This window comes from Rhopalosiphum maidis, chromosome 2, assembly GCF_003676215.2.
Source record: "Rhopalosiphum maidis isolate BTI-1 chromosome 2, ASM367621v3, whole genome shotgun sequence".
Taxonomy (NCBI): Eukaryota; Metazoa; Arthropoda; class Insecta; order Hemiptera; family Aphididae; genus Rhopalosiphum; species Rhopalosiphum maidis.
The window spans coordinates 47,173-70,524 of NC_040878.1; the positions used below are offsets into that span (position 1 = coordinate 47,173).

General features: G+C 57.2%; 2 protein-coding genes and 1 pseudogene across 2 annotated transcripts; 2 read left to right on the plus strand and 1 right to left on the minus strand.

Annotated features, from left to right (window-relative positions):
* LOC113555067 overlaps positions 1-1,497 on the plus strand; it is a 5,770-nt pseudogene extending 4,273 nt beyond the window's left edge.
* Positions 1,498-17,309: 15,812 nt separating this feature from the next.
* Positions 17,310-18,050, minus strand: LOC113555079. The gene has a single exon (XM_026959401.1). The coding sequence runs from the start codon at positions 18,048-18,050 to the stop codon at positions 17,310-17,312; it is 741 nt and encodes a 246-aa protein (XP_026815202.1).
* Positions 18,051-18,930: 880 nt separating this feature from the next.
* On the plus strand, positions 18,931-21,310 carry LOC113555086 (KRAB-A domain-containing protein 2-like). The gene is made up of 4 exons (XM_026959415.1): positions 18,931-18,991; positions 19,963-20,092; positions 20,183-21,090; positions 21,153-21,310. Exons 1-4 carry the CDS (start codon positions 18,931-18,933, stop codon positions 21,308-21,310), a joined length of 1,257 nt encoding a protein of 418 aa, XP_026815216.1.
* The last annotated feature ends 2,042 nt before the right edge of the window (positions 21,311-23,352 follow it).

Genomic DNA, 23,352 nt, shown 5'->3' on the forward strand with positions numbered 1-23,352 from the left:
ACAGCAACAGCAGCAGCAGCAGCAGCAGCGGAAGCGGAGGCGAAGAGGTCCTCAGGGATCCGAGCAGCCCACATGGAGCCAGGTGGTCCAAAGGGGAAAGAAGAAATCCCGTCCCGGCCCAAAGCCCAGTCTTCTCCGGCAACGGAGAAGATCTCATTGCTTCGCCAGAGAGCCCTAGGACCGCAGCCGTCACCATTGACCGCCCGGCCGAGGGGGGTTCGCTGGCGGGCAGTTATGAAAAGGGTGTCTGGTTCCGTGAGCTTGGCAAGTCTCGGGGTCAAAGTGGTGACTACGAGGCGCACCAAAGCCGGCGGAATCCTCCTCGAAGTGGAAGGCGAGGAAAAAGCCAGAATCCTGGAGAGGAGGATCCGAGAGGTGGTAGGAGAGGCCGCCAGAGTAAGAAGGCCCGAGCGGAAGACTCCCGTCCTCCTTCTGGATGTCCCTGAATGGGTAGAAGTGGAGGACGTGGTCGGAGGGCTCGGCGCGGCCGGAGTTGTCGTCGCGGCTCCTGACGTTGACCGAATTTCCATCAGGAAAAACGGTGGCAGCCGCGGCGACCGCGTCGCGAGGGTAGATTTACCTTTCCGCGACGCCATAGCTCTGGCCGAGGCAAAGGTGGTGGTGGTCGGCTGGACCCGTTGCAGGGTAAAGCTTCTTGAAAAGAAGCAAACCACCTGCTTCCGGTGCCAGCAAAAGGGCCACCTCGCCGCCGAGTGCCGCAACGCGGCAAAGCCTCGGGCCTGCTACAGGTGTGGAGCCACCAGCCACCTCTCGCGGGGCTGCTCGGAAGGCAGAAGAGGAAGCGGCGGCCCATCTTCGGTCGTTGGAGGAAGTTTTAGCGGTGGTACAGCAGTCGCGGTGGAGGAGGGCCTGCCGAGATGCAGCCAGTGGCGGAGGAGTCGTCGCAGCAGTTGGCCGGGCGGCCGGCGGGCCGTTCCGCCTCCGCGTCGTCGTCGTCGGGGCCGCAGTCGTGATGGAGCTAAGGTACGTGCAGACGAACCTAAACCACTGCGGGCAGCCCAGGACCTGCTCGGGGAGTTCGTGAGGGCGGAAGACATCGCGGTGGCGCTGGTCAGTGAGCCGCAAGGTGGCGGTCGAACTGGCTGGCACTTCGACTCCACGGGTCGAGCCGCCTTGGCTGTCTTCCGCCCCGGACTTACACTCAGCGACGTAGAGTCGGGCGACGGGTTCGTAGCGGCTACCGTGGGGGGCGCGGTTCGCGCCTTCAGCTGCTATGCTTCCCCCGCCATGTCCGTCGCTGAGTTCGGGCAGTTCCTGGGTCGTCTCGAGGCTTCTGTGAGGAGGGATCGCGGTGTTGGAATCGACCTCATTGTTGGGGGAGATTTTAACGCCCGGTCGGCGTCCTGGGGGGACGCCTCACGGAAGTCCGCGGTGACGATCTCGCCGCGTTCGCCGATTCCTTGGGGCTGGTCGTCATCAACTCGGGTCGGGAACCGACGTTCTTCGGGAGGGGGAGGGGTTCGTGCGTCGACGTGACCTTTGCCTCCGAATCCGCCGCGAGGAGGATTCGGGGGTGGACCGTGCGTACGGACGTGGAGAACATGAGTGACCACCATCACTTGTGTTTTTCATATCGCACCGGACGCACGCTCCCGGACACCTCCGGTGATCCCCCGGCGGCGGCAGCGGCTGGTCGGCGGCATCCGGGTTGGCGTACTTCCCGGATGGACGCGGACCTGCTCGCCGCGGCCGTTCTCACCGTAGAGTGGACGGGAGCGACTCTGCCCTCGGTAGCTCCAGCCGGTTCCGGAGGCGCCGAAGCCACGGCCGAGAGGCTGGTCGGCTGCGTGACCGCGGCTTGTGACATGGCTCTCCCCCGGAGGAACCCACATCCTCGGGGAAGACCACCGGTTTACTGGTGGAACGGCAATGTCGCGGCCGCGCGCGCCGAATGCGTGCGAAGGAAACGGCTGTGGATCAGGCGTCGCGGACGCGCCCACGGCGGTGAGTGTCCGCGGCGGACGTCGAGCGAGACTACCGGGAGGCTCGAAAGGAGCTGAAGCACCGCATTCGCGAGGCGAAGGCGAGGTGCTGGGCAGAGTTGGTGAAGACCGTCGACGACGACCCCTGGGGGAAACCCTATAAGGTCGTCTTGAAGAAGCTCCGTGGGCCCCCGGCGACGGCGTCGATGGAACCGCAGACGGTCTGCGACATCGCCGCCGTCCTCTTCCCCCGAGGGGATAGAGACGGGGAGCCTGCCGATCTCGTGGGAGTGCGGCCCGAGGACGTTGCGGAGTTCTCTCTGGAGGAGGTTACCGCGGCGGTCGGTCGCTTCGGGAGCCGCTGCAGGGCGCCCGGTCCAGATGGCATTCCAAGCCGGGTCTGGGGCGTCGTGCACGCGGTGAGTCCTGGGTGGCTGGTCGACGTGTTCAACCTCTGCCTGAGGGAAGGCATCTTCCCCGGCCGGTGGAAGCGCGCTCGGCTCGCGCTTCTCGCCAAACCGGGAAAGCCGGAGGGGATGCCGTCTTCGTACCGTCCGCTGTGCCTCCTGGACGACGTCGGCAAGATCTTCGAGTTCCTGTTGGCGGTCCGGATGAACAGCCACATGTCCGCCTCGGGCGTCGAGTTGTCCGAAAGGCAGTTCGGCTTCCGGGGCGGACGGTGCACGGACGACGCGTTGCGGTTGCTTCGCGGGCGGCTCCGGGCCGCCGTGAACGCACGCCGTTACGCCGTTGCCGTGAGTCTGGACATCCGGAACGCGTTCAACACCGTCGGGTGGGGAGTGGTGCGCGCGGCGTTGGTGCGGATGGGTTTCCCGCCATACGTACGACGGGTTCTCGACTCGTACCTCAGCGACCGAGTCCTGCACGTGTGCGACGACAGCGGGGGCGTTCCAGTGACCGTGGGAGTCACGTGCGGAGTCCCTCAGGGCTCCGTGCTCGGACCGCTCCTGTGGAACGTCGCGTTCGATACCGTGTTCCGCTTGCCGCTGCCCGCTGGTGTAACCATCATCGGGTACGCGGACGACACGCTCATTGTGTCGGAGGGGAACACGTTGTCGGCGCTGCAGGACCGCGCGAACGCCGCCCTGGCTACGGTCGCCGGCCACATCGGGGACTTGGGGCTGCAGCTCGCCGTCGACAAGACGGAGGCTGTGGTCTTCAAGGCTCAGTATGGGTCGCCCGACCTGAGGCTGCGGATCGGGGATCAGGCGGTCCAGTTGTGCGAGACCCTCAACTATTTGGGGATCTTGCACGAGGGCAAGGGGACGTGGTACAACGCGCACTTTCGCGCCGCGGCCGACAAGGCCAGGCGAGTCATGGCGGCGCTGCGCGGACTGATGCCTAACATCGGCGGTCCTCGCGAGAGCAGGAGGCGCCTGCTGGTGAGCGTCGTGCATTCAGTGATGTTGTACGGCGCTCCTACGTGGGGGCCTGACCTGGCTGTCAGCAGGACCGGCCCGAAGGTGTTGGCATCGGTTCAGCGCATCGCCGCCATTGGCAGCGTGAGTGCGTACCGGACCGTGTCCTACGACGCCGTGACGGTCGTCGCGCGCACCATCCCCATCGTCCTGATGGCCAAGGAACGATTCGTGTCGTTCGGGGCCAGAAGGGCGACGCGGCCGACGGGAACGGACGACGGGGGGCCCCTCCCGCCGGGCGATCCAGCGGAGGCAGCGCCGGCACACGACCCTCAGTCTCTGAGGGCTCGGGTGTTGGCACAGTGGGCTCGGGAGATGGGCGCGAGGTTCCGCCCGCGGACAGCGGACGCGAGTGGACCCGCACCTTGATCCCCCCGGACCTGCTCTGCCGGTGGGTGTCCAGGACGCACGGGGAGATGTCCTTTCACCTCACCCAGCTGATGACGGGGCATGGTTGTTTCAACCGGTTTCTCCGGAAGATCAACCGTGCACCGTCTGCCGGGTGTTCCCACTGCGGACCACCCGACGGCTACGGTGAGGAAGTCGACGACGCTCACCACACCCTCGTTCGCTGCGAAGCGTTCAGGGGTGAACGCGAGCGTCTCGTCGACGTGATCGGACCCTTCGACCCTGGCGGGCTGGTCCCCAAGATGTTGGAGAACCCGGCCAACTGGGGGGCGGTTGCCGACTACGCGAGGGCAGTGATGACCGCCAAGGAGGAGGCCGAACGCGGGAGGCAGTTTCGGCAGGGGGTGGCTCCGTCTAGGCGGCGGAGATGACGGCGACGCGTTCGGCGGGGCGACCTCGGCGGCTAGCTGGGTCGTCGGCTGGGGCGGCCTTCTCTTAGCCTCGGGCTGAGGGCAGGCCTCTCAATAGGTTTAAGGTACCATTGTAAGGGGTTGTGGAAGGGGGACTGTCCCTTCCTCACCCCATATGAATATCGTTTATTTTGTGTTTACAATTCATTTATATTGTTGTATATATATTTTGTTGTTTTTACCCAATAAACGATGGCGACTCACCACCCGAAGTATTGCCTCACGGCGTTTCCGGGTGGTGAGTGTATTGCCGGTTAAAAAAAAAAAAAAAAAAAAAAAAAAAAAAAAAGGTTAGGTTAGGTTAGGTTAGGTTAGGTTAGGTTAGGTTAGGTGTTAGGTTAGGTTAGGTTAGGGGGGGTTTAGGTAGGTTAGGTTAGGTTAGTTAGTTGGTTTAGGTTAGGTTAGGTTAGGTAGGTAGGTAGAGAGGGTTTAGGTTAGGTAGGTTTAGGTTAGGTTAGGTTGGGTGAGGTTAGGTTAGGTTAGGTTAGGTTAGGTTAAGCCAGAATCCTGGAGAGGAGGATCGAGAGGTGGTAGGAGAGGCCGCAGGAGTAAGAAGGCCCGAGCGGAAGGACTCCCGTCCTCCTTCTGGAGTCCTGAAGGTAGAGTGGAGGACGTGGTAGGAGGGCTGCGCGGCCGGAGTGTCGTCGCGGCTCCTGACGTTGACCGAATTCCATCAGGAAAAACGGTGGCAGCCGCGGCGACCGCGTCGCGAGGGTAGATTTACCTTTCCGCGACGCCATAGCTCTGGCCGAGGCAAAGGGGGTGGTGGTCGGCTGGACCCGTTGCAGGGTAAAGCTTCTTGAAAAGAAGCAAACCACCTGCTTCCGGTGCCAGCAAAAGGGCCACCTCGCCGCGAGTGCCGCAACGCGGCAAGCCTCGGGCCTGCTACAGGTGTGGAGCCACCAGCCACCTCTCGCGGGGCTGCTCGGAAGGCAGAAGAGGAAGCGGCGGCCCATCTTCGGTCGTTGGAGGAAGTTTTAGCGGTGGTACAGCAGTCGCGGTGGAGGAGGTGCCTGCCGAGATGCAGCCAGTGGCGGAGGAGTCGTCGCAGCAGTTGGCCGGGCGGCCGGCGGGCCGTTCCGCCTCCGCGTCGTCGTCGTCGGGGCCGCAGTCGTGATGGAGCTAAGGTACGTGCAGACGAACCTAAACCACTGCCGGGCAGCCCAGGACCTGCTCGGGGAGTTCGTGAGGGCGGAAGACATCGCGGTGGCGCTGGTCAGTGAGCCGCAAGGTGGCGGTCGAACTGGCTGGCACTTCGACTCCACGGGTCGAGCCGCCTTGGCTGTCTTCCGCCCCGGACTTACACTCAGCGACGTAGAGTCGGGCGACGGGTTCGTAGCGGCTACCGTGGGGGGCGCGGTTCGCGCCTTCAGCTGCTATGCTTCCCCGCCATGTCCGTCGCTGAGTTCGGGCAGTTCCTGGGTCGTCTCGAGGCTTCTGTGAGGAGGGATCGCGGTGTTGGAATCGACCTCATTGTTGGGGGAGATTTTAACGCCCGGTCGGCGTCCTGGGGGGACCGCCTCACGGAAGTCCGCGGTGACGATCTCGCCGCGTTCGCCGATTCCTTGGGGCTGGTCGTCATCAACTCGGGTCGGGAACCGACGTTCTTCGGGAGGGGGAGGGGTTCGTGCGTCGACGTGACCTTTGCCTCCGAATCCGCCGCGAGGAGGATTCGGGGGTGGACCGTGCGTACGGACGTGGAGAACATGAGTGACCACCATCACTTGTGTTTTTCATATCGCACCGGACGCACGCTCCCGGACACCTCCGGTGATCCCCCGGCGGCGGCAGCGGCTGGTCGGCGGCATCCGGGTTGGCGTACTTCCCGGATGGACGCGGACCTGCTCGCCGCGGCCGTTCTCACCGTAGAGTGGACGGGAGCGACTCTGCCCTCGGTAGCTCCAGCCGGTTCCGGAGGCGCCGAAGCCACGGCCGAGAGGCTGGTCGGCTGCGTGACCGCGGCTTGTGACATGGCTCTCCCCCGGAGGAAACCACATCCTCGGGGAAGACCACCGGTTTACTGGTGGAACGGCAATGTCGCGGCCGCGCGCGCCGAATGCGTGCGAAGGAAACGGCTGTGGATCAGGCGTCGCGGACGCGCCCACGGCGGTGACGTGTCCGCGGCGGACGTCGAGCGAGACTACCGGGAGGCTCGAAAGGAGCTGAAGCACCGCATTCGCGAGGCGAAGGCGAGGTGCTGGGCAGAGTTGGTGAAGACCGTCGACGACGACCCCTGGGGGAAACCCTATAAGGTCGTCTTGAAGAAGCTCCGTGGGCCCCCGGCGACGGCGTCGATGGAACCGCAGACGGTCTGCGACATCGCCGCCGTCCTCTTCCCCGAGGGGATAGAGACGGGGAGCCTGCCGATCTCGTGGGAGTGCGGCCCGAGGACGTTGCGGAGTTCTCTCTGGAGGAGGTTACCGCGGCGGTCGGTCGCTTCGGGAGCCGCTGCAGGGCGCCCGGTCCAGATGGCATTCCAAGCCGGGTCTGGGGCGTCGTGCACGCGGTGAGTCCTGGGTGGCTGGTCGACGTGTTCAACCTCTGCCTGAGGGAAGGCATCTTCCCCGGCCGGTGGAAGCGCGCTCGGCTCGCGCTTCTCGCCAAACCGGGAAAGCCGGAGGGGATGCCGTCTTCGTACCGTCCGCTGTGCCTCCTGGACGACGTCGGCAAGATCTTCGAGTTCCTGTTGGCGGTCCGGATGAACAGCCACATGTCCGCCTCGGGCGTCGAGTTGTCCGAAAGGCAGTTTGGCTTCCGGGGCGGACGGTGCACGGACGACGCGTTGCGGTTGCTTCGCGGGCGGCTCCGGGCCGCCGTGAACGCACGCCGTTACGCCGTTGCCGTGAGTCTGGACATCCGGAACGCGTTCAACACCGTCGGGTGGGGAGTGGTGCGCGCGGCGTTGGTGCGGATGGGTTTCCCGCCATACGTACGACGGGTTCTCGACTCGTACCTCAGCGACCGAGTCCTGCACGTGTGCGACGACAGCGGGGGCGTTCCAGTGACCGTGGGAGTCACGTGCGGAGTCCCTCAGGGCTCCGTGCTCGGACCGCTCCTGTGGAACGTCGCGTTCGATACCGTGTTCCGCTTGCCGCTGCCCGCTGGTGTAACCATCATCGGGTACGCGGACGACACGCTCATTGTGTCGGAGGGGAACACGTTGTCGGCGCTGCAGGACCGCGCGAACGCCGCCCTGGCTACGGTCGCCGGCCACATCGGGGACTTGGGGCTGCAGCTCGCCGTCGACAAGACGGAGGCTGTGGTCTTCAAGGCTCAGTATGGGTCGCCCGACCTGAGGCTGCGGATCGGGGATCAGGCGGTCCAGTTGTGCGAGACCCTCAACTATTTGGGGATCTTGCACGAGGGCAAGGGGACGTGGTACAACGCGCACTTTCGCGCCGCGGCCGACAAGGCCAGGCGAGTCATGGCGGCGCTGCGCGGACTGATGCCTAACATCGGCGGTCCTCGCGAGAGCAGGAGGCGCCTGCTGGTGAGCGTCGTGCATTCAGTGATGTTGTACGGCGCTCCTACGTGGGGGCCTGACCTGGCTGTCAGCAGGACCGGCCCGAAGGTGTTGGCATCGGTTCAGCGCATCGCCGCCATTGGCAGCGTGAGTGCGTACCGGACCGTGTCCTACGACGCCGTGACGGTCGTCGCGCGCACCATCCCCATCGTCCTGATGGCCAAGGAACGATTCGTGTCGTTCGGGGCCAGAAGGGCGACGCGGCCGACGGGAACGGACGACGGGGGGCCCTCCCGCCGGGCGATCCAGCGGAGGCAGCGCCGGCACACGACCTCAGTCTCTGAGGGCTCGGGTGTTGGCACAGTGGGGTCGGGAGATGCGGCGCGAGGTTCCGCCGCGGACAGCGGACGCGAGTGGACCCGCACCTTGATCCCCCGGACCTGCTCTGCCGGTGGGTGTCCAGGACGCACGGGGAGATGTCCTTTCACCTCCCAGCTGATGACGGGGCATGGTTGTTTCAACCGGTTTCTCCGGAAGATCAACCGTGCACCGTCTGCCGGGTGTTCCCACTGCGGACCACCCGACGGCTACGGTGAGGAAGTCGACGACGCTCACCACACCCTCGTTCGCTGCGAAGCGTTCAGGGGTGAACGCGAGCGTCTCGTCGACGTGATCGGACCCTTCGACCCTGGCGGGCTGGTCCCCAAGATGTTGGAGAACCCGGCCAACTGGGGGGCGGTTGCCGACTACGCGAGGGCAGTGATGACCGCCAAGGAGGAGGCCGAACGCGGGAGGCAGTTTCGGCAGGGGGTGGCTCCGTCTAGGCGGCGGAGATGACGGCGACGCGTTCGGCGGGGCGACCTCGGCGGCTAGCTGGGTCGTCGGCTGGGGCGGCCTTCTCTTAGCCTCGGGCTGAGGGCAGGCCTCTCAATAGGTTTAAGGTACCATTGTAAGGGGTTGTGGAAGGGGGACTGTCCCTTCCTCACCCCATATGAATATCGTTTATTTTGTGTTTACAATTCATTTATATTGTTGTATATATTTTGTTGTTTTTACCCAAAAACGATGGCGACTCACCACCCGAAGTATTGCCTCACGGCGTTTCCGGGGGTGAGTGTATTGCCGGTTAAAAAAAAAAAAAAAAAAAAAAAAAAAAAGGGGAGGGGTTAGGTTAGGTTAGGTTAGGGTTAGGGTTAGGTTAGGGGTAGGTAGGTTAGGAGGTTAGGTTAGGTTAGGTTAGGTTAGGTTAGGTTAGGTTAGGGGAGGGTAGAGGGAGGTTAGGGTTAGGGTAGGGTTAGGGGAGGGGAGGAGGAGGAGGTTAGGGGAGGGGAGGGAGGGGAGGTTAGGAGGGGAGGGGAGGGGAGGGGAGGGGAGGGGAGGGGGAGGGGGGGAGGGGGAGGGTAGGGAGGGGAGGGGAGGGGAGGGGAGGGGAGGGGAGGGGAGGGAGGGGAGACCGCGCGCGGGCCGCCGCCGCCGGGGGGGGGGAGAGAGACGAACCGAACCGAACGAACCGAACCGAACCGAACCGAACGACCGAACCGCACCGAACCCGACGAACCGAACACCGAACCGAAACCGGAACCGAACCGAACCGAACCGACGAACGAACCGAACCCTAACGAACCTAACCTAACCTAACCTAACCTAACCAACCTAACCTAACCAAACCTAACATACCGAACCTAACCTAACTAACCTAACCTAACCAACCTAACCTAACCTAACCTAACCTAACCTAACCTAACCTAACCTAACCTAACCTAACCTAACCTAACCTAACCTTTTTTTTTTTTTTTTTTTTTTTTTTTTTAACCGGCAATACACTCACCACCCGGAAACGCCGTGAGGCAATACTTCGGGTGGTGAGTCGCCATCGTTTATTGGGTAAAAACAACAAAATATATATACAACAATATAAATGAATTGTAAACACAAAATAAACGATATTCATATGGGGTGAGGAAGGGACAGTCCCCCTTCCACAACCCCTTACAATGGTACCTTAAACCTATTGAGAGGCCTGCCCTCAGCCCGAGGCTAAGAGAAGGCCGCCCCAGCCGACGACCCAGCTAGCCGCCGAGGTCGCCCCGCCGAACGCGTCGCCGTCATCTCCGCCGCCTAGACGGAGCCACCCCCTGCCGAAACTGCCTCCCGCGTTCGGCCTCCTCCTTGGCGGTCATCACTGCCCTCGCGTAGTCGGCAACCGCCCCCCAGTTGGCCGGGTTCTCCAACATCTTGGGGACCAGCCCGCCAGGGTCGAAGGGTCCGATCACGTCGACGAGACGCTCGCGTTCACCCCTGAACGCTTCGCAGCGAACGAGGGTGTGGTGAGCGTCGTCGACTTCCTCACCGTAGCCGTCGGGTGGTCCGCAGTGGGAACACCCGGCAGACGGTGCACGGTTGATCTTCCGGAGAAACCGGTTGAAACAACCATGCCCCGTCATCAGCTGGGTGAGGTGAAAGGACATCTCCCCGTGCGTCCTGGACACCCACCGGCAGAGCAGGTCCGGGGGGATCAAGGTGCGGGTCCACTCGCGTCCGCTGTCCGCGGGCGGAACCTCGCGCCGCATCTCCCGAGCCCACTGTGCCAACACCCGAGCCCTCAGAGACTGAGGGTCGTGTGCCGGCGCTGCCTCCGCTGGATCGCCCGGCGGGAGGGGCCCCCCGTCGTCCGTTCCCGTCGGCCGCGTCGCCCTTCTGGCCCCGAACGACACGAATCGTTCCTTGGCCATCAGGACGATGGGGATGGTGCGCGCGACGACCGTCACGGCGTCGTAGGACACGGTCCGGTACGCACTCACGCTGCCAATGGCGGCGATGCGCTGAACCGATGCCAACACCTTCGGGCCGGTCCTGCTGACAGCCAGGTCAGGCCCCCACGTAGGAGCGCCGTACAACATCACTGAATGCACGACGCTCACCAGCAGGCGCCTCCTGCTCTCGCGAGGACCGCCGATGTTAGGCATCAGTCCGCGCAGCGCCGCCATGACTCGCCTGGCCTTGTCGGCCGCGGCGCGAAAGTGCGCGTTGTACCACGTCCCCTTGCCCTCGTGCAAGATCCCCAAATAGTTGAGGGTCTCGCACAACTGGACCGCCTGATCCCCGATCCGCAGCCTCAGGTCGGGCGACCCATACTGAGCCTTGAAGACCACAGCCTCCGTCTTGTCGACGGCGAGCTGCAGCCCCAAGTCCCCGATGTGGCCGGCGACCGTAGCCAGGGCGGCGTTCGCGCGGTCCTGCAGCGCCGACAACGTGTTCCCCTCCGACACAATGAGCGTGTCGTCCGCGTACCCGATGATGGTTACACCAGCGGGCAGCGGCAAGCGGAACACGGTATCGAACGCGACGTTCCACAGGAGCGGTCCGAGCACGGAGCCCTGAGGGACTCCGCACGTGACTCCCACGGTCACTGGAACGCCCCCGCTGTCGTCGCACACGTGCAGGACTCGGTCGCTGAGGTACGAGTCGAGAACCCGTCGTACGTATGGCGGGAAACCCATCCGCACCAACGCCGCGCGCACCACTCCCCACCCGACGGTGTTGAACGCGTTCCGGATGTCCAGACTCACGGCAACGGCGTAACGGCGTGCGTTCACGGCGGCCCGGAGCCGCCCGCGAAGCAACCGCAACGCGTCGTCCGTGCACCGTCCGCCCCGGAAGCCAAACTGCCTTTCGGACAACTCGACGCCCGAGGCGGACATGTGGCTGTTCATCCGGACCGCCAACAGGAACTCGAAGATCTTGCCGACGTCGTCCAGGAGGCACAGCGGACGGTACGAAGACGGCATCCCCTCCGGCTTTCCCGGTTTGGCGAGAAGCGCGAGCCGAGCGCGCTTCCACCGGCCGGGGAAGATGCCTTCCCTCAGGCAGAGGTTGAACACGTCGACCAGCCACCCAGGACTCACCGCGTGCACGACGCCCCAGACCCGGCTTGGAATGCCATCTGGACCGGGCGCCCTGCAGCGGCTCCCGAAGCGACCGACCGCCGCGGTAACCTCCTCCAGAGAGAACTCCGCAACGTCCTCGGGCCGCACTCCCACGAGATCGGCAGGCTCCCCGTCTCTATCCCCTCGGGGGAAGAGGACGGCGGCGATGTCGCAGACCGTCTGCGGTTCCATCGACGCCGTCGCCGGGGGCCCACGGAGCTTCTTCAAGACGACCTTATAGGGTTTCCCCCAGGGGTCGTCGTCGACGGTCTTCACCAACTCTGCCCAGCACCTCGCCTTCGCCTCGCGAATGCGGTGCTTCAGCTCCTTTCGAGCCTCCCGGTAGTCTCGCTCGACGTCCGCCGCGGACACGTCACCGCCGTGGGCGCGTCCGCGACGCCTGATCCACAGCCGTTTCCTTCGCACGCATTCGGCGCGCGCGGCCGCGACATTGCCGTTCCACCAGTAAACCGGTGGTCTTCCCCGAGGATGTGGGTTCCTCCGGGGGAGAGCCATGTCACAAGCCGCGGTCACGCAGCCGACCAGCCTCTCGGCCGTGGCTTCGGCGCCTCCGGAACCGGCTGGAGCTACCGAGGGCAGAGTCGCTCCCGTCCACTCTACGGTGAGAACGGCCGCGGCGAGCAGGTCCGCGTCCATCCGGGAAGTACGCCAACCCGGATGCCGCCGACCAGCCGCTGCCGCCGCCGGGGGATCACCGGAGGTGTCCGGGAGCGTGCGTCCGGTGCGATATGAAAAACACAAGTGATGGTGGTCACTCATGTTCTCCACGTCCGTACGCACGGTCCACCCCCGAATCCTCCTCGCGGCGGATTCGGAGGCAAAGGTCACGTCGACGCACGAACCCCTCCCCCTCCCGAAGAACGTCGGTTCCCGACCCGAGTTGATGACGACCAGCCCCAAGGAATCGGCGAACGCGGCGAGATCGTCACCGCGGACTTCCGTGAGGCGGTCCCCCCAGGACGCCGACCGGGCGTTAAAATCTCCCCCAACAATGAGGTCGATTCCAACACCGCGATCCCTCCTCACAGAAGCCTCGAGACGACCCAGGAACTGCCCGAACTCAGCGACGGACATGGCGGGGGAAGCATAGCAGCTGAAGGCGCGAACCGCGCCCCCCACGGTAGCCGCTACGAACCCGTCGCCCGACTCTACGTCGCTGAGTGTAAGTCCGGGGCGGAAGACAGCCAAGGCGGCTCGACCCGTGGAGTCGAAGTGCCAGCCAGTTCGACCGCCACCTTGCGGCTCACTGACCAGCGCCACCGCGATGTCTTCCGCCCTCACGAACTCCCCGAGCAGGTCCTGGGCTGCCCGGCAGTGGTTTAGGTTCGTCTGCACGTACCTTAGCTCCATCACGACTGCGGCCCCGACGACGACGACGCGGAGGCGGAACGGCCCGCCGGCCGCCCGGCCAACTGCTGCGACGACTCCTCCGCCACTGGCTGCATCTCGGCAGGCACCTCCTCCACCGCGACTGCTGTACCACCGCTAAAACTTCCTCCAACGACCGAAGATGGGCCGCCGCTTCCTCTTCTGCCTTCCGAGCAGCCCCGCGAGAGGTGGCTGGTGGCTCCACACCTGTAGCAGGCCCGAGGCTTTGCCGCGTTGCGGCACTCGGCGGCGAGGTGGCCCTTTTGCTGGCACCGGAAGCAGGTGGTTTGCTTCTTTTCAAGAAGCTTTACCCTGCAACGGGTCCAGCCGACCACCACCACCTTTGCCTCGGCCAGAGCTATGGCGTCGCGGAAAGGTAAATCTACCCTCGCGACGCGGTCGCCGCGGCTGCCACCGTTTTTCCTGATGGAAATTCGGTCAACGTCAGGAGCCGCGACGACAACTCCGGCCGCGCCGAGCCCTCCGACCACGTCCTCCACTTCTACCCATTCAGGGACATCCAGAAGGAGGACGGGAGTCTTCCGCTCGGGCCTTCTTACTCTGGCGGCCTCTCCTACCACCTCTCGGATCCTCCTCTCCAGGATTCTGGCTTAACCTAACCTAACCTAACCTAACCTAACCTAACCTAACCTAACCTAACCTAACCTACCTAACCTAACCTAACCTAACCTAACCTAACCTAACCTAACCTAACCTAACCTAACCTAACCTAACCTAACCTAACCTAACCTAACCTAACCTAACCTAACCTAACCTAACCTAACCTAACCTAACCTAACCTAACCTAACCTTTTTTTTTTTTTTTTTTTTTTTTTTTTTTTTTTAACCGGCAATACACTCACCACCCGGAAACGCCGTGAGGCAATACTTCGGGTGGTGAGTCGCCATCGTTTATTGGGTAAAAACAACAAAATATATATACAACAATATAAATGAATTGTAAACACAAAATAAACGATATTCATATGGGGTGAGGAAGGGACAGTCCCCCTTCCACAACCCCTTACAATGGTACCTTAAACCTATTGAGAGGCCTGCCCTCAGCCCGAGGCTAAGAGAAGGCCGCCCCAGCCGACGACCCAGCTAGCCGCCGAGGTCGCCCCGCCGAACGCGTCGCCGTCATCTCCGCCGCCTAGACGGAGCCACCCCCTGCCGAAACTGCCTCCCGCGTTCGGCCTCCTCCTTGGCGGTCATCACTGCCCTCGCGTAGTCGGCAACCGCCCCCCAGTTGGCCGGGTTCTCCAACATCTTGGGGACCAGCCCGCCAGGGTCGAAGGGTCCGATCACGTCGACGAGACGCTCGCGTTCACCCCTGAACGCTTCGCAGCGAACGAGGGTGTGGTGAGCGTCGTCGACTTCCTCACCGTAGCCGTCGGGTGGTCCGCAGTGGGAACACCCGGCAGACGGTGCACGGTTGATCTTCCGGAGAAACCGGTTGAAACAACCATGCCCCGTCATCAGCTGGGTGAGGTGAAAGGACATCTCCCCGTGCGTCCTGGACACCCACCGGCAGAGCAGGTCCGGGGGGATCAAGGTGCGGGTCCACTCGCGTCCGCTGTCCGCGGGCGGAACCTCGCGCCGCATCTCCCGAGCCCACTGTGCCAACACCCGAGCCCTCAGAGACTGAGGGTCGTGTGCCGGCGCTGCCTCCGCTGGATCGCCCGGCGGGAGGGGCCCCCCGTCGTCCGTTCCCGTCGGCCGCGTCGCCCTTCTGGCCCCGAACGACACGAATCGTTCCTTGGCCATCAGGACGATGGGGATGGTGCGCGCGACGACCGTCACGGCGTCGTAGGACACGGTCCGGTACGCACTCACGCTGCCAATGGCGGCGATGCGCTGAACCGATGCCAACACCTTCGGGCCGGTCCTGCTGACAGCCAGGTCAGGCCCCCACGTAGGAGCGCCGTACAACATCACTGAATGCACGACGCTCACCAGCAGGCGCCTCCTGCTCTCGCGAGGACCGCCGATGTTAGGCATCAGTCCGCGCAGCGCCGCCATGACTCGCCTGGCCTTGTCGGCCGCGGCGCGAAAGTGCGCGTTGTACCACGTCCCCTTGCCCTCGTGCAAGATCCCCAAATAGTTGAGGGTCTCGCACAACTGGACCGCCTGATCCCCGATCCGCAGCCTCAGGTCGGGCGACCCATACTGAGCCTTGAAGACCACAGCCTCCGTCTTGTCGACGGCGAGCTGCAGCCCCAAGTCCCCGATGTGGCCGGCGACCGTAGCCAGGGCGGCGTTCGCGCGGTCCTGCAGCGCCGACAACGTGTTCCCCTCCGACACAATGAGCGTGTCGTCCGCGTACCCGATGATGGTTACACCAGCGGGCAGCGGCAAGCGGAACACGGTATCGAACGCGACGTTCCACAGGAGCGGTCCGAGCACGGAGCCCTGAGGGACTCCGCACGTGACTCCCACGGTCACTGGAACGCCCCCGCTGTCGTCGCACACGTGCAGGACTCGGTCGCTGAGGTACGAGTCGAGAACCCGTCGTACGTATGGCGGGAAACCCATCCGCACCAACGCCGCGCGCACCACTCCCCACCCGACGGTGTTGAACGCGTTCCGGATGTCCAGACTCACGGCAACGGCGTAACGGCGTGCGTTCACGGCGGCCCGGAGCCGCCCGCGAAGCAACCGCAACGCGTCGTCCGTGCACCGTCCGCCCCGGAAGCCAAACTGCCTTTCGGACAACTCGACGCCCGAGGCGGACATGTGGCTGTTCATCCGGACCGCCAACAGGAACTCGAAGATCTTGCCGACGTCGTCCAGGAGGCACAGCGGACGGTACGAAGACGGCATCCCCTCCGGCTTTCCCGGTTTGGCGAGAAGCGCGAGCCGAGCGCGCTTCCACCGGCCGGGGAAGATGCCTTCCCTCAGGCAGAGGTTGAACACGTCGACCAGCCACCCAGGACTCACCGCGTGCACGACGCCCCAGACCCGGCTTGGAATGCCATCTGGACCGGGCGCCCTGCAGCGGCTCCCGAAGCGACCGACCGCCGCGGTAACCTCCTCCAGAGAGAACTCCGCAACGTCCTCGGGCCGCACTCCCACGAGATCGGCAGGCTCCCCGTCTCTATCCCCTCGGGGGAAGAGGACGGCGGCGATGTCGCAGACCGTCTGCGGTTCCATCGACGCCGTCGCCGGGGGCCCACGGAGCTTCTTCAAGACGACCTTATAGGGTTTCCCCCAGGGGTCGTCGTCGACGGTCTTCACCAACTCTGCCCAGCACCTCGCCTTCGCCTCGCGAATGCGGTGCTTCAGCTCCTTTCGAGCCTCCCGGTAGTCTCGCTCGACGTCCGCCGCGGACACGTCACCGCCGTGGGCGCGTCCGCGACGCCTGATCCACAGCCGTTTCCTTCGCACGCATTCGGCGCGCGCGGCCGCGACATTGCCGTTCCACCAGTAAACCGGTGGTCTTCCCCGAGGATGTGGGTTCCTCCGGGGGAGAGCCATGTCACAAGCCGCGGTCACGCAGCCGACCAGCCTCTCGGCCGTGGCTTCGGCGCCTCCGGAACCGGCTGGAGCTACCGAGGGCAGAGTCGCTCCCGTCCACTCTACGGTGAGAACGGCCGCGGCGAGCAGGTCCGCGTCCATCCGGGAAGTACGCCAACCCGGATGCCGCCGACCAGCCGCTGCCGCCGCCGGGGGATCACCGGAGGTGTCCGGGAGCGTGCGTCCGGTGCGATATGAAAAACACAAGTGATGGTGGTCACTCATGTTCTCCACGTCCGTACGCACGGTCCACCCCCGAATCCTCCTCGCGGCGGATTCGGAGGCAAAGGTCACGTCGACGCACGAACCCCTCCCCCTCCCGAAGAACGTCGGTTCCCGACCCGAGTTGATGACGACCAGCCCCAAGGAATCGGCGAACGCGGCGAGATCGTCACCGCGGACTTCCGTGAGGCGGTCCCCCCAGGACGCCGACCGGGCGTTAAAATCTCCCCCAACAATGAGGTCGATTCCAACACCGCGATCCCTCCTCACAGAAGCCTCGAGACGACCCAGGAACTGCCCGAACTCAGCGACGGACATGGCGGGGGAAGCATAGCAGCTGAAGGCGCGAACCGCGCCCCCCACGGTAGCCGCTACGAACCCGTCGCCCGACTCTACGTCGCTGAGTGTAAGTCCGGGGCGGAAGACAGCCAAGGCGGCTCGACCCGTGGAGTCGAAGTGCCAGCCAGTTCGACCGCCACCTTGCGGCTCACTGACCAGCGCCACCGCGATGTCTTCCGCCCTCACGAACTCCCCGAGCAGGTCCTGGGCTGCCCGGCAGTGGTTTAGGTTCGTCTGCACGTACCTTAGCTCCATCACGACTGCGGCCCCGACGACGACGACGCGGAGGCGGAACGGCCCGCCGGCCGCCCGGCCAACTGCTGCGACGACTCCTCCGCCACTGGCTGCATCTCGGCAGGCACCTCCTCCACCGCGACTGCTGTACCACCGCTAAAACTTCCTCCAACGACCGAAGATGGGCCGCCGCTTCCTCTTCTGCCTTCCGAGCAGCCCCGCGAGAGGTGGCTGGTGGCTCCACACCTGTAGCAGGCCCGAGGCTTTGCCGCGTTGCGGCACTCGGCGGCGAGGTGGCCCTTTTGCTGGCACCGGAAGCAGGTGGTTTGCTTCTTTTCAAGAAGCTTTACCCTGCAACGGGTCCAGCCGACCACCACCACCTTTGCCTCGGCCAGAGCTATGGCGTCGCGGAAAGGTAAATCTACCCTCGCGACGCGGTCGCCGCGGCTGCCACCGTTTTTCCTGATGGAAATTCGGTCAACGTCAGGAGCCGCGACGACAACTCCGGCCGCGCCGAGCCCTCCGACCACGTCCTCCACTTCTACCCATTCAGGGACATCCAGAAGGAGGACGGGAGTCTTCCGCTCGGGCCTTCTTACTCTGGCGGCCTCTCCTACCACCTCTCGGATCCTCCTCTCCAGGATTCTGGCTTTTTCCTCGCCTTCCACTTCGAGGAGGATTCCGCCGGCTTTGGTGCGCCTCGTAGTCACCACTTTGACCCCGAGACTTGCCAAGCTCACGGAACCAGACACCCTTTTCATAACTGCCGCCAGCGAACCCCCCTCGGCCGGGCGGTCAATGGTGACGGCTGCGGTCCTAGGGGCTCTCTGGCGAAGCAATGAGATCTTCTCCGTTGCCGGAGAAGACTGGGCTTTGGGCCGGGACGGGGATTTCTTCTTTCCCCTTTGGACCACCTGGCTCCATGTGGGCTGCTCGGATCCCTGAGGACCTCTTCGCCTCCGCTTCCGCTGCTGCTGCTGCTGCTGCTGTTGCTGCTGCGGCTGCTGCTGCTGAACCTAACCTAACCTAACCTAACCTAACCTAACCTAACCTAACCTAACCTAACCTAACCTAACCTAACCTAACCTAACCTAACCTAACCCTAACCTAACCTAACCTAACCTAACCTAACCTAACCTAACCTAACCTAACCTAACCTAACCTAACCTAACCTAACCTAACCTAACCTAACCTAACCTAACCTAACCTAACCACCTAACCTAACCCTAACCTAACCTAACCTAACCACCTAACCTAACCTAACCTAACCAGCAGTTGCAGTACCCGCTAACCGTACGATTAGCTGGTATCCTAGGAAGGGAGTAAGGGGTAACCTAACCCAACCTGCGACCGACGGTGTCTATTTTCGTCAACGTTGAGCTGTTAGTTTATGTGGTCCACAAGGCCACGATAAGCATCAGCAAAGATCGCTCACTGATTGTCTCGAGTATAGCGCAAATAGTTCACTTCCATGCGAACGTACTGATCACACATGTACTGCTGTAATAAAAAACTCGTTGTCGTGTTTCATCGTCATTGCGGCACGAACACATACATATATATCACATCAATACAAATAAACGATCTGTTTCCAACAGACGAGTGAATCAATGATTTCATTCGTGTTGTATCCACTATAATATGGATTATTGCGACGCGCTCGCCAATCACCTTCTCACTCAATGCTTACTTCGTGGTCCACGTAAGTCCACCAGCACCCATTGGGGAGTGTAAGTGAGGCTGCCTCGGTCATCTAGTTGCATCAGCAGTCACCAGCCCACCAATCACCTGCCTTAATTTACTAGTAAATAGTAGTTACAATAGTAACTACTATTAAAAATAATAATAGTTAATAATAATAGTAATAGTTATAATAGTTACCCCTGTGGTCATTGCACCAGACCGGATCAACCACAGTGCCCCTGAGCCCCACTACATAACCTGTACCATCCTGCTTCCCTTGTCACTGTATATATATGTTACGGGCAAAGTAGGAAATCCGGGCATTGGCATTGAACATTTTGGCCAATGTAAGAATAAACATTTTAATACTCAAATTTGTCATACATTGACCGGGCATTGTACTAGACTGCCCGGGCAAAGTGTACCCTGCCCAGGTTCAAGTGGGTAAAGTGAATTATACAGTGCGTTGCACACTTTTATATCAAATTGCATTTATACGTAATAATATCACTACAAAACTATAATTATATATTTTATTCGTACACGACAACGCGATAGCTGCGATAGTACGAACCGAACCGTAATCTAAACGATAAAGAGTTCACACAGTATTATAGATAATATTTCATAATCGAATCGTTAAATTCCTATTCGATATTTTCTAATGATTATTGTCACGACGGCGACGTCGCGTAGTCTGACATGGTAGTGTAGGTAGTGTAGTTGCGTGTAGTGTTATTTTTTCTTTTGGTCATCGTTTTTAACTATTATTCAGGTATTTGTGTACTATTTTCTAACATAAAATGGAAAACAAGTTTATTGAGAAGTTTAACAATTTACTATTAAACAAAAATGCAAATACTGTATTTTTAAATAAAGTAAAATACGATAAATTAATTTTAAAAGTGAATTATGTGAAAACTAAAACCACAAAAAAGACTGCAGATGATTACAAATTAATTAAAAAATACGATGCTGTAAATATATCAGGGATTGAAAAGTTAGTAGTTCCAGTATCCGAAGGTAATTTAACTAAGTATTATGTTTACAACGAACAATTGTTTCAACTATTGAATGAAACACATACACCTGTGGGACATGGAGGTAGAAACCGTATGGAGTATGAATTGAACTTGAAATATAAAAATATAACAAGGGAGACTATAATGATATTTTTAAATTTATGTGACCACTGTCAAAAAAAAAGCAGTACAATTAAAAAAGGTTTAGTTGTAAAACCTATACTTTCATCAGAAATTAATTCTCGCTGTCAAGTGGATTTAATAGACATGCAAGCTCAGCCTGATGACCATTACAAGTTCATAATGGTCTATCAAAATCACCTTACGAAGTTCGTAATTCTTAGACCGTTAACTCATAAACGGGCTGAAGAAGTAGCCTACGTGTTAATTGATATTTTTACAACATTTGGAGCCCCGGCAATTTTGCAGAGTGATAATGGAAGGGAATTCGCCAATAAAGTTGTTATTGAGTTGTGTAGTATGTGGGAAGAACTTAAGATTGTCCACGGAAAGCCTAGACACTCACAAAGTCAAGGGTCTGTTGAAAGGGCCAACCAAGATATTCAAAATATTCTCGCAACATGGTTAGCCGATAATAATTCCAGAAAGTGGAGCGAAGGTCTTAAATTTGTTCAATTTATGAAGAATCGGAGTTTTCACCATGGTACAAAACGTTCGCCATACGAAGCTATGTTCGGAACACGTGCTAAAGTTGGCCTAAAATCAACCCAAATTCCAACCGATTTAATTTCTACTTTAAAATCAGAGGAAGATTTAGAAAAAGCTCTAGGCTGTGGAATTAATATCAAAAACATAAACGAGAAACACGAAAAAAGTGATGGAAGTGATAAGGACAGTGCAAAAGAACTTTTTTCTGATGAAGATGAAAACGATCAAATAAAATTGAGAATAGAATCAATTTCTTCAAATCGATCGAAATCTGCTGAAAATCTTAAAGTACAAGCTAAAAAAATGAAGAATTTATCTGAAGAACGTTTTTTTCCAGGAAAAGAAGGAGAAAATGTTAAAATAAAAATTCCTGATGTAGATCGAGCAAGATGTGATCTTCGGTGTAATCTGGGAGTTATACTTTCTGGTAATTAATTTTAAAATAATTTTAATTATAAAATAATTTTTATATTAATAATTTTTTTATAGTAAAAGATAATTTATATGAAATTGGAACAAACGAGGGCAGACTACATCAACTCTACAGTCGGAACCAATTCACAATATGCAAAGAGGTGTTTATCCAGGCTGATGATGTACCACCAGTACACATTTCATTAAGAGAAGTGGCAAGATGTAAAATGTAAAAGATCTGGTCGTCTTTGCAACTCAAAGTGTCATAATAGTGGTGTATGTGGTAATAAACAAAGCAAATAAATAATAATTGTAATTTAATAATAAATAATCTAAATATTAAATCTGTGCAACTTTATTTATTTTTAATATCTTTATTTTTAATTTTTTATATAATATTCAATATTTAATCAACTGTGCCCAAATCAAATTGGGCACTGTATACAATGCCCGGGCAACGTTAACTTATTCCAACTTTGCCCTTGAAAATCGGGCATTGTGCACAGTGCCCGACTTTCTACTTTGCCCGTAACATATATATATAATCCCGTTCCTCCGTGTCGTCGTCGTGCATAGTATAGTTGCCTAGCCAACAACACCTTAACTATGCGATATTAGTTGCCTAACCACAGGATTTTAAGGGGTATCATCGTTCTCAGTAATCCGAGTGGGGCTATCCCGTCCGTATTCGGACCCAAACAACTTGTTTATTATTTTTCTATTAGTATTTGCATTGATTATAAATACTAATGAACAATGGTATTTGTTACAAGGAAACATACGAATTTAATGTTTTAAACGTTATATTAAAAAGGAGTAATTAACAAAGTGTAATTTTTCAATTTTTATGGAAGTTAAAATTAAAAAATTAAAATGTGGGAAAATCATTATCAAGTAGTCTTGACGCTAATTCCAATCTGTTTTTAGAATTCTTATCGCATCATTAAGCTTCATTAAATCATATGGTACGTTTGGCAAAGAACACGTCCAAAATCATGTCGGGCTTGTATTCTTGCCGTTTTCTATTATAAAAATGCCATTAACAATTATATAAATAAAAACAAAAAATTAAATAAATAAAATCAATTTGGTACGTCTAATAAAATCACATTTTTGGTAACGTTCTATATGTTAGTGCGTGTGTTAAACAATATTGATATTTCCAGATTTTTTTAGTCATAATATTATATGTATATGAGTTGAAGAATCTTCAATGTACCTATTATTATTTTCAATTTTCACCGCTTCGCACTTATTTTCTCTCAGATTCGCTACGACATAGACAAAACAGAATTTCCCTCAAAATTGTTTTTTTTTCTAGTTAAAATGTTGCCATACCCACATGCATAATGTCTCCGTCTTACAAATGTATAAGTAACAATCGTAATATATCAAGTTTTGAATAATTAATTTCACTCTGTTATATTTAATTTTAGAGTGACCTATTACCAATTTTAAAAGTAAGAAACAAAGAACTAAGAATATTATTTCCCCGAAGACATAGGTTCTTTTTTTATATTTTATTAATAAAGCAAGTAATGAGCATTTTAAAATAGTAAATGGTTTATACATTTACGAATGTCCATAAGCCATAACTCGCATTATAATAATATAATAAAATAATATAACAATGTTCAATTATTGAAATGAAAAAAATCTATGTCATTGACTAGATACTATTCTTACTTCTAATTATGGGGTTATTTCTATATTATATAATATACCTAGCCTGAAGCTATAGCTGAGTTAACCTAACCTAACCTAAACTAGTACGTCGCTGCGTTATTACAATGTTGGTGATATATAAAGACCGAATTTATATGCATTTATATGCAAGAAAAAAGTACATAACATGCAAGATAAAATTTAAATTTTCATTAAATTTTAATTTTACGCAGTAACAATTATTTATTAATTTTATTTAAATGTTCATAAACAAAAAGTATAAGATGTATAGTATAGCAAATATGCAATACAAAAATGTAATTTTTTAATATAAATTAAATTTTAATCATTAGTTAATCGTAATACATTGTAAGAAATATTTTATTAAAATCAAATAGTATGTAGGTATACATTAGACATAAATAGGAAATGTAGTAGGATTTAATGTAGTATGTTAATTTGAAAAATAAACTTATCAAAGTATGTTCCTTGTTTATTTCTGTGTATTATTCAAAATTTTGAAAATCTCACTAGAAATGTTGTATGGCTCAATTCATTTTCTAATTGATGCCAGTTATGAATTTGGAATTTTAGACATTTTAACTGTTTA

Coding starts and splice junctions, on each gene's coding strand:
- LOC113555079 (XM_026959401.1), bottom strand. CDS start 18,050: ATGAAAAGGGTGTCTGGTTCCGTGAGCTTGGCAAGTCTCGGGGTCAAA.
- LOC113555086 (XM_026959415.1), top strand. CDS start 18,931: ATGGATTATTGCGACGCGCTCGCCAATCACCTTCTCACTCAATGCTTA. Junction 18,992..19,962: donor ATGCTTACTTCGTGGTCCAC/GTAAGTCCACCA, acceptor TAAATATATCAG/GGATTGAAAAGTTAGTAGTT. Junction 20,093..20,182: donor GGAGGTAGAAACCGTATGGA/GTATGAATTGAA, acceptor AAAAAAAAGCAG/TACAATTAAAAAAGGTTTAG.